We start from the raw sequence: 15462 nt of genomic DNA on the forward strand, positions 1-15462 counted from the left end.
ATTATGAATAAGAACTAATTACTATGAATAATTAAAATTTAATGTATTCAGTTTAAATAAAGATTAGTTGCATCTGCCATTAGAATATTTTATTATTGATATCCTTTCCTATTATATGATGTTCTTCAACATTAGGTTTTATAATATCAATAAACTATGGCTGGGTGCCATAGTTTATTGATATTATAAAACCTATAATCACACACATTATGCTTATATTTAATTAAGTTTAATTAAACCTAGTATAATGTTTGAATCCTGTAGCTAAGAGCACAACACCTACAAAGACACCTCGCCTCTTTTAGTAAATCCGGAATCTCCAAAGTTAATGTCGTAACGTATCGTGTAATGTTTTAAATCCAAAGTTCAGCCAAAGGGTCTTCTTTAAACATAATTTTATCTAAAATGTTTGACAAATACAGTCTGGCATACTATATCTTGAATCGTTCGCATGCACTGACGATTAAGGTCTCTTGACCACCGCTTAAGTCACCTTTCTTCATTTTGAGCGCCCCACAATGTATAAAATGAATGCATAGTTCAATTAAAACTGAATATTACAAAACAAAACAAGACACTAAAAAACATCCGAACAGCTGATTGTATAATGACGCCATTTTCTGTCGTAAACGTTAGGGTCTCGGCGATCGTTTAGTTTTCTATCGAACGCTACGACTCCGTTTCGTAAACGCTTGTCAAAATTGTAATTTGGCTACCGTTTTGTACAGGATGTAACGATCGGAACTGTCAAACGCTTAAGTTTCTATTCTATCGTTCAAAACGCGTTGACAAGTAGCATACTTGGCTACGACTTTTCTATTCGCTTGATTTAACCACGTGACTTAGCGTTCGGATTTTGTTATCTCCATACAATTCTTAACGTTTCGTAAGCGCTTGTCAAATTGCAGGTTGGCTACCGTTTTGTGTAATTTGTATGGGATTTAGCGATCGGATCTGTCAAACTCTTAAGTTTCTATTCTATCGTTTCGAACGATTTGATAAGTAGTATTGTTGGCTACGACTTTTCTATTCTATTGATTTGACCACGTGACTTAGCGTTCATCTCCATACAATTAGTAACGTTTCTCTTGGCGTTTGCGATCGCTACGGGTCTGTTGGCTAGGCCCTCAGTCGTCAAGGTATATAGAAGATAAGTAGCCGGCTGATCGTAATAGTTTTACTACAGACCTCATGATCTTAGTGAAGATATAAGGGGCCGTATTCAAGCCGAATGGCAAGGCGTTAAATTCATACACGGTGTCTTTAAATATGAAACGTAAATATATTCTCGAGTCTTCATGTATTTTTATTAAGAAGTAAGCATCTTTTAAGTCCAAGGTTGCCATTAGGTAATCCTTTGCTATAAGTTTTAAAACTCTTCGTAAATCTTCCAATTTAAAGTGGTTAGTTTCAATAAACTTATTTAGGTTTTTTAAATTTAATATAAAACGCATCTTGCCCTTCGGCTTGGGTCTGAGGAATATGCCGGAGATAAATTGATCCTGGCAAGGGTCGCAAGTTGAGACTGCACCGATGCGAAGAAGATCAGAGATTGCTGCCTCATACTGAACAGACTTTTAGTGAATATTTTGGAACAGTAGGTATAGAATGCTGTTGTACCGGTTCCGAAAATACTAGTTTGTAGCCGCGTATCCATGACAGGATCGTTTTATCTCTAGTAATACTAGACCACTGTTTGTAGTACTGAGACAAGCGGCCCGCGTATCGTACCTCTTCTATCGGTGATGGCGGCTGGTCTTCGATGGCGTTTTGTATGATCTGGCGTGCTGATTCTGTTGAGTAGGCGGCTGTCGGGTCTTCTGCGTCGTCGCCGGCGGCGGTTTCCGGAACTGAGCTGCCGGCGCTTTCGAGTTTAAATTACTCGCCTTGGATGTCGACGGCTGTGGCTTTTTACTCCTATTAGGATTGTTTTTTCTTTCTACGCCAGATTTCGATACTGCTTTTAAATTTTTTTAGAATTTCCGGTAAGTTTTCTCCAAATAACAATTTATCGATTTTTGTATTTAAGTACAGAAGTACTAAACATTCTTCTGGTGATGGAATCAGAATGCTGTATGTCGCAAAGCAATTTGTTCGCGTCCATTAACTTTTTAAGCAACTCAGTGTTTTTATCTTGAGAGTCAAGTATTTGCGAACTGGCCGAAGCTATACAAGAGATGGCAGAGGCTAGAAGCTTTTGTTTCGTTTCTATTGCCTTGTCCCGGTTGGCCAATGTTTCAGGCAGAGCTGCCTTTATTTCGGGATTTATTGCCGGACCGCCAAGAAGTGTAGCATTTGCGGGTAGAGGGTAACGCTGCTGTAATTCTTTCCTGGTTTCCTTGGTGAGTCCAGATGTCGAAACATGTTGCAATCGGCTGGCCAGTTCTTTGTGAATATCTAGTCCGTATATCGCTGTGCACGTGGGGTCATCGCCAAGAATGTCTAGAATTTCCTTGTCTAGGAGATGTTCTTCGGTTTCTGTGGTGATGACCTCGTTGAGGGCCAATGTTTGGACCATGGAGTTTTCATTGATGAGTTTCAATGAGTTGGAGTTATTCATTGTGTCAGGTGGTATTTCTATATTTTCTTTACTTTGCAAAGTGTCAGTATGGAGAATGTCGATTTCGTTTATGACCGCATGTTCCGTTTCCGTTTGGCAGTCTGAAATGTTCCATTGTGAGGTTAACTTCAATGCTATTGTATGTTACCCCCATCGGAGTAATCATAGAAAGTAAGTATCCGAGTATACACTAGGTACTTCAAAAATACAATTTTATATTTATGAGAACAAGTGAATTAGAATTTTAATGCCGTGGATCAACCCATAGGTTTGTCCGATGGCTTGGTTGTGTCGTAGAACAGCCCAAAGGCATGCCTGGTGGCCACAAACTTCTTTAAAATAATGCGCGATATCGCATGAGGGCGTTTGTGGAGGATGTGGTGAGGCAGTCCAAAGAGCAGCTGGATAACATCCTTGAACAACCATTCGAATAGGTAGCCAATGCAGTGAGACAGTCCACAAAACAGCTCGAAGTGCATTTGCTTTTGATAGAACAATTGTTTGTTTACGTGTATAGTGAGTATTCCTAATCCATCGCGTTAGATGCGTGAGACAGTCCGATGAACAGCTCGATTGCATTTTACGCATTAAAGTTACTGCTTTTGTGCAATTAGTTTTAAGAAAATAGATTATCATAACAAACGGGCATAACATGTGTCGATAAGGATTAATATTCTTCCAAGAATAACCAATACTTTGTTGTGGAATGTTAAAATAATTGTGGGTAGATTATGGGTTGGGTAGACTCATCGTTGACGTTGTTATCGGGTTCCGATCCACTGGCCGATGATGACTCACTTTGTTTGCGAGCACGTTTTAATTTCTTTTTTAACTTTTTGATCTGATCACTAATGTAATCTTTATTATGCTTGCGTTTAGGCATAGTAACGCTGTAACTTGATTTAGTAAGGAGGTGTTGAACGGCCGCGCACTAAAAAGCGAATGACGATTGGAGCGAGCGAAGGAATGCAGGGGTTGCCAGCGTAAGATTAAAAAAAAAAAACTCTCAACTATAGTGTATGAACGGTACTAGCACTACTAGCACCTAGCGTTACTACATTGTGTAAATAATATATTTATTTCAGGATACTTATCTCGAGGACGTGGTGAGAGTATAATTACTTGTATTTGGATTGTAAACAATAGAAAGGTGGACTCTTATCTTTCTGGGGTGTTGACTTTCTTTATTTTGAAACCGGAAACCCTCATCGTGGCCCGCCTAAAGTCGAGTCGCGTTCCTCACTAGCAGTATTTACATACCCTGGTATAAGTGTATGATTGAATAAAAGAATATGTAAAAAATATTGACTTTCCTTCCACGCAACTACTCATACCTTTCTCTCCACTTTCTGAATACTTCCAGAGAAACAATCGTTAATCTCTTGAAGATGTCTTGCAGTCCTGCTGCCTCCTCCATATTCAAGATGAATAGGTGAGTAATGACTCACCTATTCATCTACGATACGAGCAGTCGACGTCACGTTGGTAGGTATTTTGGTAAGTATACTTTGTAATAATTATAATAATAATAATCTTTATTGTTCAGAAAAATACATGTGGTTACATCAGATACAATTACTGAGGGCCTAGCCAACAGACCCGTAGCGATCGCAAACGCCAAGAGAAACGTTACTAATTGTATGGAGACGAACGCTAAGTCACGTGGTCAAATCAATAGAATAGAAAAGTCGTAGCCAACAATACTACTTATCAAATCGTTCGAAACGATAGAATAGAAACTTAAGAGTTTGACAGATCCGATCGCTAAATCCCATACAAATTACACAAAACGGTAGCCAACCTGCAATTTGACAAGCGCTTACGAAACGTTAGGAATTGTATGGAGATAACAAAATCCGAACGCTAAGTCACGTGGTTAAATCAAACGAATAGAAAAGTCGTAGCCAAGTATGCTACTTGTCAACGCGTTTTGAAGGATAGAATAGAAACTTAAGCGTTTGACAGTTCCGATCGTTACATCCTGTACAAAACGGTAGCCAAATTACAATTTTGACAAGCGTTTACGAAACGGAATCGTAGCGTTCGATAGAAAACTAAACGATCGCCGAGACCCTAACGTTTACGACAGAAAATGGCGTCATTATACAATCAGCTGTTCGGCTGTTTTTTAGTGACCTGTTTTGTTTTGTAATATTCAGTTTTAATTGAACTATGCATTTATTTTATACGTTGTGGGGCGCTCAAAATGAAGAAAGGTGACTTAGACGGTGGTCAAGAGACCTTAATCGTCAGTGCATGCGAACGATTCAAGATATACTAGTATGCCAGACTGTATTTGTCAAACATTTTAGATTGAATAAGATTATGATTACAGAAGACCCTTTGGCTGAACTTTGGATTTAAAACATTACACGATACGTTACGACATTAACTTTGGAGATTCCGGATTTACTAAAAGAGGCGAGGTGTCTTTGTAGGTGTTGTGCTCTTAGCTACAGGATTCAAACATTACACTAGGTTTAATTAAACTTAATTAAATATAAGCATAATGTGTGTGATTGGGTGCCATAGTTTATTGATATTATAAAACCTAATGTTGAAGAACATCATATAATAGGAAAGGATATCAATAATAAAATATTGTAATGGCAGATGCAACTAATCTTTATTTAAACTGTATACATTAAATTTTAATTATTCATAGTAATTAGTTCTTATTTATAATTATCAGATTTGTGATAGTAACCATACAATAATCAATATAAATGAGAGGTTTGGTGAACCCATGCAGAACTCACATACGGTCATTTAGTAAAGTTGGGCCGTACTTATATGATGATATACTCATAACCACATCATTCTTTCATTATTATCTCTACACACTTCTACCAATAAACAAGTGTGGTTATTAGGCATGTTTTACAATAGGAAACAAAAAGATCACCATATACACTATAAATATGCATAAAATATATTGTTTCTTTTTAGTAAACACAATTTACTTCTTTTGATTCTGGCTGTCCGCTACGTCCCCGGCTTATGCCCTGTATCCTCGTGCCCATGCTGGGCAAGGTTTAAGGGAAGAAAATTATACCCAAAGGCATGTGCAAGCCAGGAACTGTATTTAGTGTACCCACATGTAACAAGTAACACAACCAAGGCTTGTTGTGTGGTACACAATGTAGCACTGAAAGCTGGACTAGCTATCCATTTACCACTAGACCTTGCAGTGCATGATGATGACAATAACACTTTACCATCAGACCCTGCATCTACTTCTACTGTTGGCAACCAAACTGAATTACTGCAAGGAGGGGAGTCATGCTCAAATGATTGTTAAAAAGTATATAAGACTTCTTCAAGTGTACATTTGTATTTATGAAATATTTATTTTAAATTTTGGACATTAAAAAAAACTTGTTACCTAATCTAATTAAATAATTAAAATAATCTAAATAACAAAAACTGTATTTTATTGGTGTTACCTTTCTTTATCTTTTTAACAACTCATAACTTATATTTTCGACAAGTCTTATTGGGTAGCGATCTGGTAAACAAAAAAGATTTTTGTAATACAAGTAATGTATTATTTAAACAATAAAAAAGCATTGCTTAATGATAACACCCATATAAAGATACATCTTTATTTGTAAGATATGCTGATCTTCCTTTACTGGTGAATAAATATATGAGGCTATATCTAAAAGCTAAAAACTATAACAAAACAACAACAAATGAAAGTAAACATAAGAGACACACTAATAGATTTCCCATTTCAAAAATCAGTCATTGATTATAAAGAACTGAAATTGTTTAATTTAAAGAAAGTAATTAAAAAAAATACTTTGTATCAATGAAAGATTAATTATTATTTTGAAAATACTCTAATGAAACCTTATTCAATTACGAATCTGTCAATCTGACGTTCTTTTGACGTTCTTGAGAACGCTCACCATAGACAAAAGCGTATGTTTTTTCTACAGTTACTATAGAATAAGCGATTCTCTTCGTCGTGTAAAGATGGCTAGCTACTTATTCTATTCTACAGTTTCAAACGCTGTGGCGTAAACTTTTGTAGAAAGAAACTCTATACTAAACGTTGGTACTTTGTACTTAGCTAGTGTTAACAAAAGTAAATGGCGTCATTCTTCAATCAGCTGTGAGGATTCTGTTACCTGTTTTGCTTTATTTTGTATATTTTTTTATTATTTAGTTTCATTTTAATAATGCATTCCCTCAACATGTTGTGGTGCGCTCAAAACGAAGAAAGGTGGCTTAAAAAGCAGGAAAGAGATTTTAATCGTCAGTGCGTCGGCACGATCGAAGTTATGCCGGATAGTGAATTTGTGCAACACTTCAGGTTAAATAAATCTACGTTTTGGTCCCTTTGTCAAGAACTAAGAGTAAAAACTTCCTTGAGGGGTTCTCAGGAAATTTCTCTAATAGTTAAGGTAATTCATAAAAAATTTTGCAACGAATAAACTTACAAACTTAGCCGGTATGAACCTAATTTATTCAAATATAACGGTTGTGTCTTTGTAGGTGTTGTGCGCTCTTAGCTTTTTGGCGACAGGCTCCTATCAAAGGATTGTTGGTGTTACCCAGCATGTTGCCCAACGAACAGTTAGCCGATGCATCAGACAAGTCGTCGATGCGTTAAACCACCCTGCTATCATGGCGAGATGGATAGTATTTCCGAAAACTCAGCAAGAAAGAGGTTTAATTAAACAAGAGTAAGTATGGAACAAAATGTTTTCACTCATTTAAGTGTTCCTATTCTTATGATAAGAATATATTTTTGTTCTTTCAGGTTTCAAAGAAGGTTTGGCTTGCCTGGAGTAATTGGGTGCATAGATTGCACTCACATTGCTATAGTGAAACCCAATCAGGAAGAACATCTCTTTTATAACAGGAAGGGATATCATTCCTTAAATGTTCAAATGGTAGAATATATAAACTTATAAACTTTTTTTAAACTGTATTGAATTGTAATAATTGAGTATTTGAATCTCTTTTTCTCTTTGAAAATTGGAACAATCATGTAGGTAGGTTAAGTTTTATGAAAAACATATTTTTTTTTCGCAATATTTGAAAAGTTGTATCAAAATAAAAAACAACTTTTGAATCCACTACCGAAGACGCGCTGACAACTCCCGAACAAATCCGAGCGAGTGTGACCGGTGACGTCACACTGTAATTGTCAAGCTACATCTAATTACTATAATATATCTCTATGTTACTATAGCATAATATATTTTAACATGTAGGTATAATTTTAATTTTTGTATAGATATTATTGTTTCATCATGTTACTTTTACTGTCGCCTTTGATACTTACCGGTAAAGATAGTTTTAAGTTAGTGAAGTAAATAAATAAAAAAATAAAATAAACATTAAGACGTCACAAGTATGGTGGCCACTCGTGGTGCGTTCGCAGTCACCTGATGTATCATATAATTTTATAAATTTGTAATCGCTCGTAATTCAGTAAAAAACATTCTTTACGTTTTTTCACGTTACACAATTATTAATAAAATTAATTCAGTTTAAAAAATGTGTATTTTTTTTCCACAACCCCAATTATTATAGTAATTATTCGTTTTTCGTGTTCTTCAGATATGTGATAGTAATCTCACAATAACTAATGTGAATGCAAAATTTGGTGGATCCACGCATGACTCACATATATGGTCATCCAGTATTGTTGAGTCATATATGCGTGAACTTCATGAAAATAATGAACAAGCATGGTTATTAGGTATGTTTTACAAAAGTATATAATAATATAATAATAATAAAAATGTTTATTTTCTCATCATCACACAATGTTACAATACTTATTTTTGTACTAAAATGGAGACTGGTGTCTGAGATAGGTAAGACCTGTGTTACAGATCACCAGGCTACCCTCCGAGGAGACAATATCGTTTATATCAGTATGTATTATATTACATCTTATTTATAACAAAATGTGAAGTAGCTTAATTTATAACTTATAGTATTATGAGATCAAAATTTTAAAAATACAATAAAGTTATATTTTAAAACAATAGTAGAATTATAATAAAATATAAATCTAAAAGTAATTTACATTGGACTAAGTTACAATAGGTTTGTGTGTTGTTGTGATTGTCTGTGTGTGTATCACCGTTAACTATACATTTTATCCTTTTTAGTCAACACAATGTATTTCTCAGGTGATTCTGGCTATCCTCTACGTCCATGGCTAATGACTCCTATCCTCAATGCGGCCCAAGGTTCAAGAGAAGAAAATTATACCCAAAGACATGTGCAAGCCAGAAACTGTATAGAGCGGTGTTTCGGATTATTGAAAGCTCGCTGGCGATGCCTTCTTAAGGACAGGGTTTTACATTATGACCCATTTGTGGCAAGCAAAATAACCATGGCTTGTTGTGTATTACACAATTTAATCTTAAAGGCTGGAATTCCTCAAGACCTCTCTGCAGTACATGATGATGGGGATCATTTTTCGCCACTAGATCCAGCATCTACTGCTTCTGTAGGCAGCCAAAGCCATAATGAGTTACTGCAAGGGAGAGCTGTACTCAATTGTTTGTTAAGCAGGATTTGATAATTTTTGACAATTTTTCTCATTATTTTTAGTAAATTATATAAATAACAAAACCTGTATTTTATTGCTGTCTTCTTTATTTATTTTTTACAACTTACAGCTGTGTGAGACATATTAGGCAGTAGTACGGTAAAGATAAAGAAAAAAAAATTGTACAAGTAATGTAATATTTAGGCTATAAACTATTAAAAAACAACAAATTATACATATCAAAAATATAAAACTTAAAATCTCCAGTCTGGTTTCTCATTTAAAAAAACACTTATTACTACACTTATATTATGACTAGCTGTTACCCGCGACTTCGTCCGCGTGATTAGGAAATAAGATATTTTCTCGTAATAAAGCGTAGCCTATGTGTTAATCCAGGGTGTCAGCTAACTCTATACCAAAATTCATTCAAATCCATTCAGTAGTTTTTACGTGAAAGAGTAAGAAACATCCATACATCCATACTTACAAAGTTTCGTCTTTATAATAGTAGTAGGATAGAACTGAGATTGATGATGGATGATGATGAAATAGTATAAGAGATAGAATATTTCCTAGATGGCGGGCGTGGAACAAGGGTGGCAGCCCTACAAAATTGGTTTTAGCATTAAACTGACACCACTACACATAAAAATATATTTAAAAATATAATATTTCAATGGACTAAATGCCACTATTAAACATCAGAAATAATTTCAGTAGAAGGTAGTGACGACGACCTAGTAAGAAGTGGCAGTACATTGGTTAAATGGTCCACACTACTCGACAACCTGCTTAAAATATTGATCATGCTTTCCTGTATATCCAACCTCCTTGATTCCAACCGCAGCCTTTCCATCTCCCTGTGGTGATGCTTCTCCTCACGGGACTCTTCCAGTTGTAGCCGACGTTGTTCAATAGCCACAAACTCGCTTGTGGCTCGTTCGAACGGCGTTTGAATCCGGCGAGTGCGCGCCCGAAATACTCCACGGCGATGAGGAGTGGATGTTGCGAGAGATGATGCGGGAGAATGGCCGGCTGGACGTCTTCGACGCCGCGGGGCTCCACGGGACGCAGTCACAGGAGGCGAAGTCGTAGGCGGTATAGAAGGCGCTGGTTCAGGCCCGGGCTCCACTACCATTGGGGTACTTGGTGTTGGACCAAAGATAAATTCAAATGAGGGCTGAGGTAGCGACAAAGGGGCTACAGATGGAGATGAATCTGTAATTCATTATTTTTTTTATAATAAAGGTATTTAGGTATTTACCCTATCTTATATAAATATCTGATCAAAATAACCTGCACCTTGAGTGGACATATTATTTTGCACTGCTTCTCCAGTTGCTGGCATTAGAGTGTCAGTAGATGGTGGGGCCTAGAAAATATATAAAAATAATGAAAAGGATATAAGCAGTAGTACAGTCAGCAACAGATGTTCATGAATATAATTTGTTTCCATTAGTTCCTAATCATTAGAATAATAATAAATTTATTTGTCAGAATATTGTTAAAATTGGTTTTATATTGCTAAAACGTCCAAATATTCTGTCGTATCCGGCATGTTAATAGTTTCATATAACATAAATTAAGTTAAGGCATGCACCATTGAATATAATATACGCAGAAACAATGTCAAATCTATTTTAATTATATGACAGTTGAAGTATGTTTTAATTGAAGCTCGCTTCAGGATGTAACCAATCTTGTCAGTGACTCCTCTGACATATGGTAGTACAGCAGGCAAACGATCAACAGTGGCTGGCTTCACTCGGTTTCTGTGACGGGGCCGTGGAACTTGGAGCTTGTTGTCTCGCAGTACTTGCTTGACGTGTTGAAGCTCAGCGGCAAGGTGTCTGTCATCACAGAGTCCGTGTGCTCTCTGAAACAAAGATTTTCCCACGGTAGCTAACTGTTTAGGGTGGTGGTGAGATTCACCGTTTAAGTACCTATCTGTATGGGTCTTCTTTCGATACACGGTGTGACTTATGGTCTGATCAGGATTCCTTTTAACTAATATGTCTAAGAAGGCAAGAGATTTATTATTCTCCAACTCCATAGTGAATTGAATTTTGTTATTGATGGAGTTGAGATGTTTTAAAAATGCATTTACTTGACTAGATGGTAAAACTGTGAAAGTATCATCTACGTACCGTTTGTAGAACCTGGGAGTGAAAGGAGCTGTTTTTAAGGCTGTCTCCTCGAAGTCTTCCATGAATATATCGGCGACTACAGGGGATACAGATGGAGATGAATCTGTAATTCATTATTTTTTTTATAATAAAGGTATTTAGGTATTTACCCTATCTTATATAAATATCTGATCAAAATAACCTGCACCTTGAGTGGACATATTATTTTGCACTGCTTCTCCAGTTGCTGGCATTAGAGTGTCAGTAGATGGTGGGGCCTAGAAAATATATAAAAATAATGAAAAGGATATAAGCAGTAGTACAGTCAGCAACAGATGTTCATGAATATAATTTGTTTCCATTAGTTCCTAATCATTAGAATAATAATAAATTTATTTGTCAGAATATTGTTAAAATTGGTTTTATATTGCTAAAACGTCCAAATATTCTGTCGTATCCGGCATGTTAATAGTTTCATATAACATAAATTAAGTTAAGGCATGCACCATTGAATATAATATACGCAGAAACAATGTCAAATCTATTTTAATTATATGACAGTTATAAAAAAAAAATTCAATCATAAATTCAATAAAATATTGCAACCATAAAATTAAATCACATCAAATTATTATTTACCATAAATTAATAATCAAAGTGAACTACAAAAATAACTTGTTATAACAGAACTACAGAAGTCAGTGAAAAGAGTTAAATCATTAACTGTTAAACATTAATATCATTGCTGAACATATTATAATCTTAATTATTAAATGTTGTGAATTGTAGAACAGTAAAAAACAAAAATAAAATATTATTTTATTAATAATAATATTATACATACATACATATTGAAAATAAATAATTAATATTTTAAAATAAGTACCTAATATAATATTCATGATTTCTGAACGATTTATTTTTAAGTGATTAGTGGAAAAATAAATAATTGATGGTAGAAGAAAAATAATGTTTCACAATCATTTATTATTTGTTTTATTTGTCATTTTATATAACTGATGATGAACATCACAAAGGTTTTGCATTATTTTGTTAACATGTTGTATAATTTAAGAAAAGTTATTTTTTTATCAAAAAGATATTTCAACCATGAGTTAGTTTAGTAGTAGCTAGGTTATAACTTGTAGTTCAAGTTGATATTAATTGTATGTGACAAGTAATTGTATGTGACAAAATAAAAAAAAAAACCAAAATCAAAGTATACATATACTTCCCACAAAACTTTTTTGACTAATTTTCATAAGTTTATATGATTAACACACTCAACATTCAAAGTACATTTTTACTCAGTAACTTTAACAGTTATTAATGTTAAGGAATTATTGAAATAGCTATTGAAATGAAACTACTTTTACGGATTTTATCGCGGTTTAATTTTAGATTTTAGTTCCCGACGTTTCGAAACCTTTGCAGGTATCATGGTCACGGGCAGACTGAGATGGCGTTCGTCTTGACAGAAGATGTTGCTCGTTCTACCTTCATATTTTAATTAATTATTTGTGGTCCGACCTACGCAGTATGAGCTCACTGTGTCTTGATGTCTTGCAGCGCTGCTCTTGGGTTTGGCCTTGAGTTTATTTATTATTGGATCCCAAGTAGGTGATATCTTCCAGCCATCTTCTCTATTGAAATTAGGGTGTTTTTTAATCTCAATAGCCTCGCGAAACATCCTAGGTAGGAATTTGGATTCTTTAGCGAGGATCTGTGGTTGGTCAAATCTAATATAATGGCTGGAACCTTCAGCATGTTCGGCGACTGCAGACTTCGTTGAGCAGCGGTGTTTGACGTCAGCTATGTGTTCTTTAACGCGGGTCCCTATGCTTCGTTTAGTTTGACCGATGTAAGAGAGGCCGCAGTCACAATCTAGTTTGTATACTCCTGCATCTTGTAGAGGTATGTGACACTTGACAGATGGTAAGGACTGGCTAATCTTCTTGGGCGGCTTGAAGTATGTTTTAATTGAAGCTCGCTTCAGGATGTAACCAATCTTGTCAGTGACTCCTCTGACATATGGTAGTACAGCAGGCAAACGATCAACAGTGGCTGGCTTCACTCGGTTTCTGTGACGGGGCCGTGGAACTTGGAGCTTGTTGTCTCGCAGTACTTGCTTGACGTGTTGAAGCTCAGCGGCAAGGTGTCTGTCATCACAGAGTCCGTGTGCTCTCTGAAACAAAGATTTTCCCACGGTAGCTAACTGTTTAGGGTGGTGGTGAGATTCACCGTTTAAGTACCTATCTGTATGGGTCTTCTTTCGATACACGGTGTGACTTATGGTCTGATCAGGATTCCTTTTAACTAATATGTCTAAGAAGGCAAGAGATTTATTATTCTCCAACTCCATAGTGAATTGAATTTTGTTATTGATGGAGTTGAGATGTTTTAAAAATGCATTTACTTGACTAGATGGTAAAACTGTGAAAGTATCATCTACGTACCGTTTGTAGAACCTGGGAGTGAAAGGAGCTGTTTTTAAGGCTGTCTCCTCGAAGTCTTCCATGAATATATCGGCGACTACAGGGGATACAGGCGAGCCCATCGCTACACCATCTACTTGTACATAGAATTTATTGTTCCACAGTAGGTAGCCAGATGTGAGGCAGTGCTCGAGAAGTTCTGCATATTCTAGAGGTAGGTTGTTCTCTGCTAGCTTCTTGGAAACAATTTCAATACAATCCGCGATAAAATCCGTAAAAGTAGTTTCATTTCAATGTCTAACATTCGCGTAAACCTAAGAAACCACTATGAAATAGCTATATTCGGCGACTTTTGTAAATGTCTCATGTCACACTTATTTTGTACTGTAGTCTTGACAGCTACTTATGGCAGATTTTGGTGTATTGTTAATTTGAATAATTTTGTTCAAGGACTTTTGTTGCAAATTACATTTAAAAATTAAGTTTTGAAATAAGCAAAGACCAAAGACTGAACTTACGTCAAATCCTCTCTCATCTATTCCTGGTTGACCAACAACAGCAGTTAACCCCATTATCCCTAGCACCCTATCCTCTAAAGGGGTGAGGGTAAGCCGGCTGCTGGGACCACCACCAGTACCAGAAGCCTCGCGTCTCATAGTCAACGCCTTTTTCTTAGTTTTGGTTTTCCAGTCCGCCCATACCTGCGTTGTATTTTTTAGTGAATTTTACTATTGTGTTTATTATATTCGATTTGAGTAAACTGGTTGTGTCTTACTTTTTTCCATTTGTCCAATGGCTTAACTACTCCTCCACCCATGGAGTTTAACGACTGAACAAGTTCATGCCACAAGCGGTCTGCCTTTATTCGGCCTTGAGGACCCTGTTGGGGCCATGATATGTCACCGTGGCTAGAATGGTTATTAAGAAATTAAGAGAAATAAGGGATCTTTTGATAGGTAAAAGGTCAAATTAAAGCAACAAATGAATATATATAACTACCTACATTTTTATAAAAAAAAACGTACCTTTCCATAAATTCCAGGATCGCTGAAAACTGTTCAGGGCTTGCTCGAGCTCTGGACTCCATGTTACTGTTACGATAATAAACTAAAAGGAAAAACTCAAATAAAAATAATGTCTGTTCATAAAATACCCACGTATTACTATACTTTTTAAACCAATCGTGTCCTATAAGCATATTTTTCGTAAACATATTCTTCACTTTCATATTATAATAGTAAAATGAACTTGTAGCATACTTTTTTACCGAGTATAAAACTCAAACTGCAATATTCTTATACTTACATTCAAATAAGTTTCACCCGCTAAAAATTTTATTACGAACTAACGTCACGAACCTGCCTGACGTTCATTTGACGTTTTTGAAAACGCTGACCATAGACAAAAAATTAAGTTTTTTCTACATTGATTATAGAATGAGCGATCGTCTTCGCCAATGTAATTTGGCTAGCTACTTATTCTATTCTATCGTTTCAAACGCCGTGGCGTTAACGTTTGTAGAAATCTATTCTATACGAAAGGCATGTATGTTGGCTAGGCCCCCTGGTCTCCACACTAGGATTCCCTGTGTCGTGGAGGCCAGTCTCTTTCATCATGGTTAAAAAAATAAACAAAAATATACTACATAATATTAATGCATCAGCAAGAAAAGTAAACAAACCAAAAATAATACAATGTTACATGGCATCATGCAGTGTGTTATGTGGTGTATGTATGTATGAGTGTGCGTGCATATGTGTGTGTGTGTGTGAGGGTGTGTGAGTGTGTTTCTGTGTGTTTGTTGTGTGTTATGTC

The 15462-nt window shown here is 35.8% G+C and overlaps 3 protein-coding genes across 4 annotated transcripts; 1 reads left to right on the forward strand and 2 right to left on the reverse strand.

Annotated features, from left to right (window-relative positions):
• Positions 1 to 1647: 1647 nt before the first annotated feature.
• LOC113507189 lies at positions 1648 to 2708 on the reverse strand. The gene has a single exon (XM_026890052.1). It carries the CDS (start codon positions 2558 to 2560, stop codon positions 2009 to 2011), a length of 552 nt encoding a protein of 183 aa, XP_026745853.1. The 5' UTR covers positions 2561 to 2708; the 3' UTR covers positions 1648 to 2008.
• Positions 2709 to 5989: 3281 nt separating this feature from the next.
• Positions 5990 to 7782, forward strand: LOC113507190 (putative nuclease HARBI1). The gene is made up of 3 exons (XM_026890054.1): positions 5990 to 6972; positions 7064 to 7254; positions 7332 to 7782. The coding sequence occupies exons 1-3, from the start codon at positions 6748 to 6750 to the stop codon at positions 7483 to 7485; spliced, it is 570 nt and encodes a 189-aa protein (XP_026745855.1). The 5' UTR covers positions 5990 to 6747; the 3' UTR covers positions 7486 to 7782.
• A 1781-nt stretch (positions 7783 to 9563) lies between these two features.
• Positions 9564 to 15249, reverse strand: LOC113507188. Of its 2 annotated transcripts, XM_026890051.1 has the most exons (6): positions 14953 to 15249; positions 14673 to 14754; positions 14423 to 14555; positions 14166 to 14348; positions 11421 to 11490; positions 9564 to 10304 (listed from the first exon to the last, which is right to left on the reverse strand). In XM_026890051.1, exons 2-6 carry the CDS (start codon positions 14732 to 14734, stop codon positions 9781 to 9783), a joined length of 972 nt encoding a protein of 323 aa, XP_026745852.1. In that variant the 5' UTR covers positions 14735 to 14754; positions 14953 to 15249; the 3' UTR covers positions 9564 to 9780. The 2 variants fall into 2 exon arrangements, with proteins under 2 accessions (XP_026745852.1, XP_026745851.1); XM_026890050.1 differs by having other exon boundaries at positions 14673 to 15248.
• Between the last annotated feature and the right edge of the window lie 213 nt (positions 15250 to 15462).

This window comes from Trichoplusia ni, unplaced genomic scaffold (genome assembly GCF_003590095.1).
Source record: "Trichoplusia ni isolate ovarian cell line Hi5 unplaced genomic scaffold, tn1 tig00000922, whole genome shotgun sequence".
Lineage (NCBI taxonomy): Eukaryota > Metazoa > Arthropoda > Insecta > Lepidoptera > Noctuidae > Trichoplusia > Trichoplusia ni.

Excerpts from the sequence above, each read along its gene's own strand:
- LOC113507189 (XM_026890052.1), bottom strand. The coding sequence starts at position 2,560 with ATGAATAACTCCAACTCATTGAAACTCATCAATGAAAACTCCATGGTC.
- LOC113507190 (XM_026890054.1), top strand. The coding sequence starts at position 6,748 with ATGCATTCCCTCAACATGTTGTGGTGCGCTCAAAACGAAGAAAGGTGG. Across the intron at positions 6,973-7,063 it reads AAATTTCTCTAATAGTTAAG|GTGTTGTGCGCTCTTAGCTT; the intron begins GTAATTCATAAA and ends GTGTCTTTGTAG. Across the intron at positions 7,255-7,331 it reads AGAGGTTTAATTAAACAAGA|GTTTCAAAGAAGGTTTGGCT; the intron begins GTAAGTATGGAA and ends TTGTTCTTTCAG.
- LOC113507188 (XM_026890050.1), bottom strand. The coding sequence starts at position 14,875 with ATGAAAGTGAAGAATATGTTTACGAAAAATATGCTTATAGGACACGAT. Across the intron at positions 14,556-14,672 it reads ATCCTGGAATTTATGGAAAG|CCACGGTGACATATCATGGC; the intron begins GTACGTTTTTTT and ends TAACCATTCTAG. Across the intron at positions 10,305-11,420 it reads AAATAATATGTCCACTCAAG|ATTCATCTCCATCTGTAGCC; the intron begins GTGCAGGTTATT and ends AATGAATTACAG.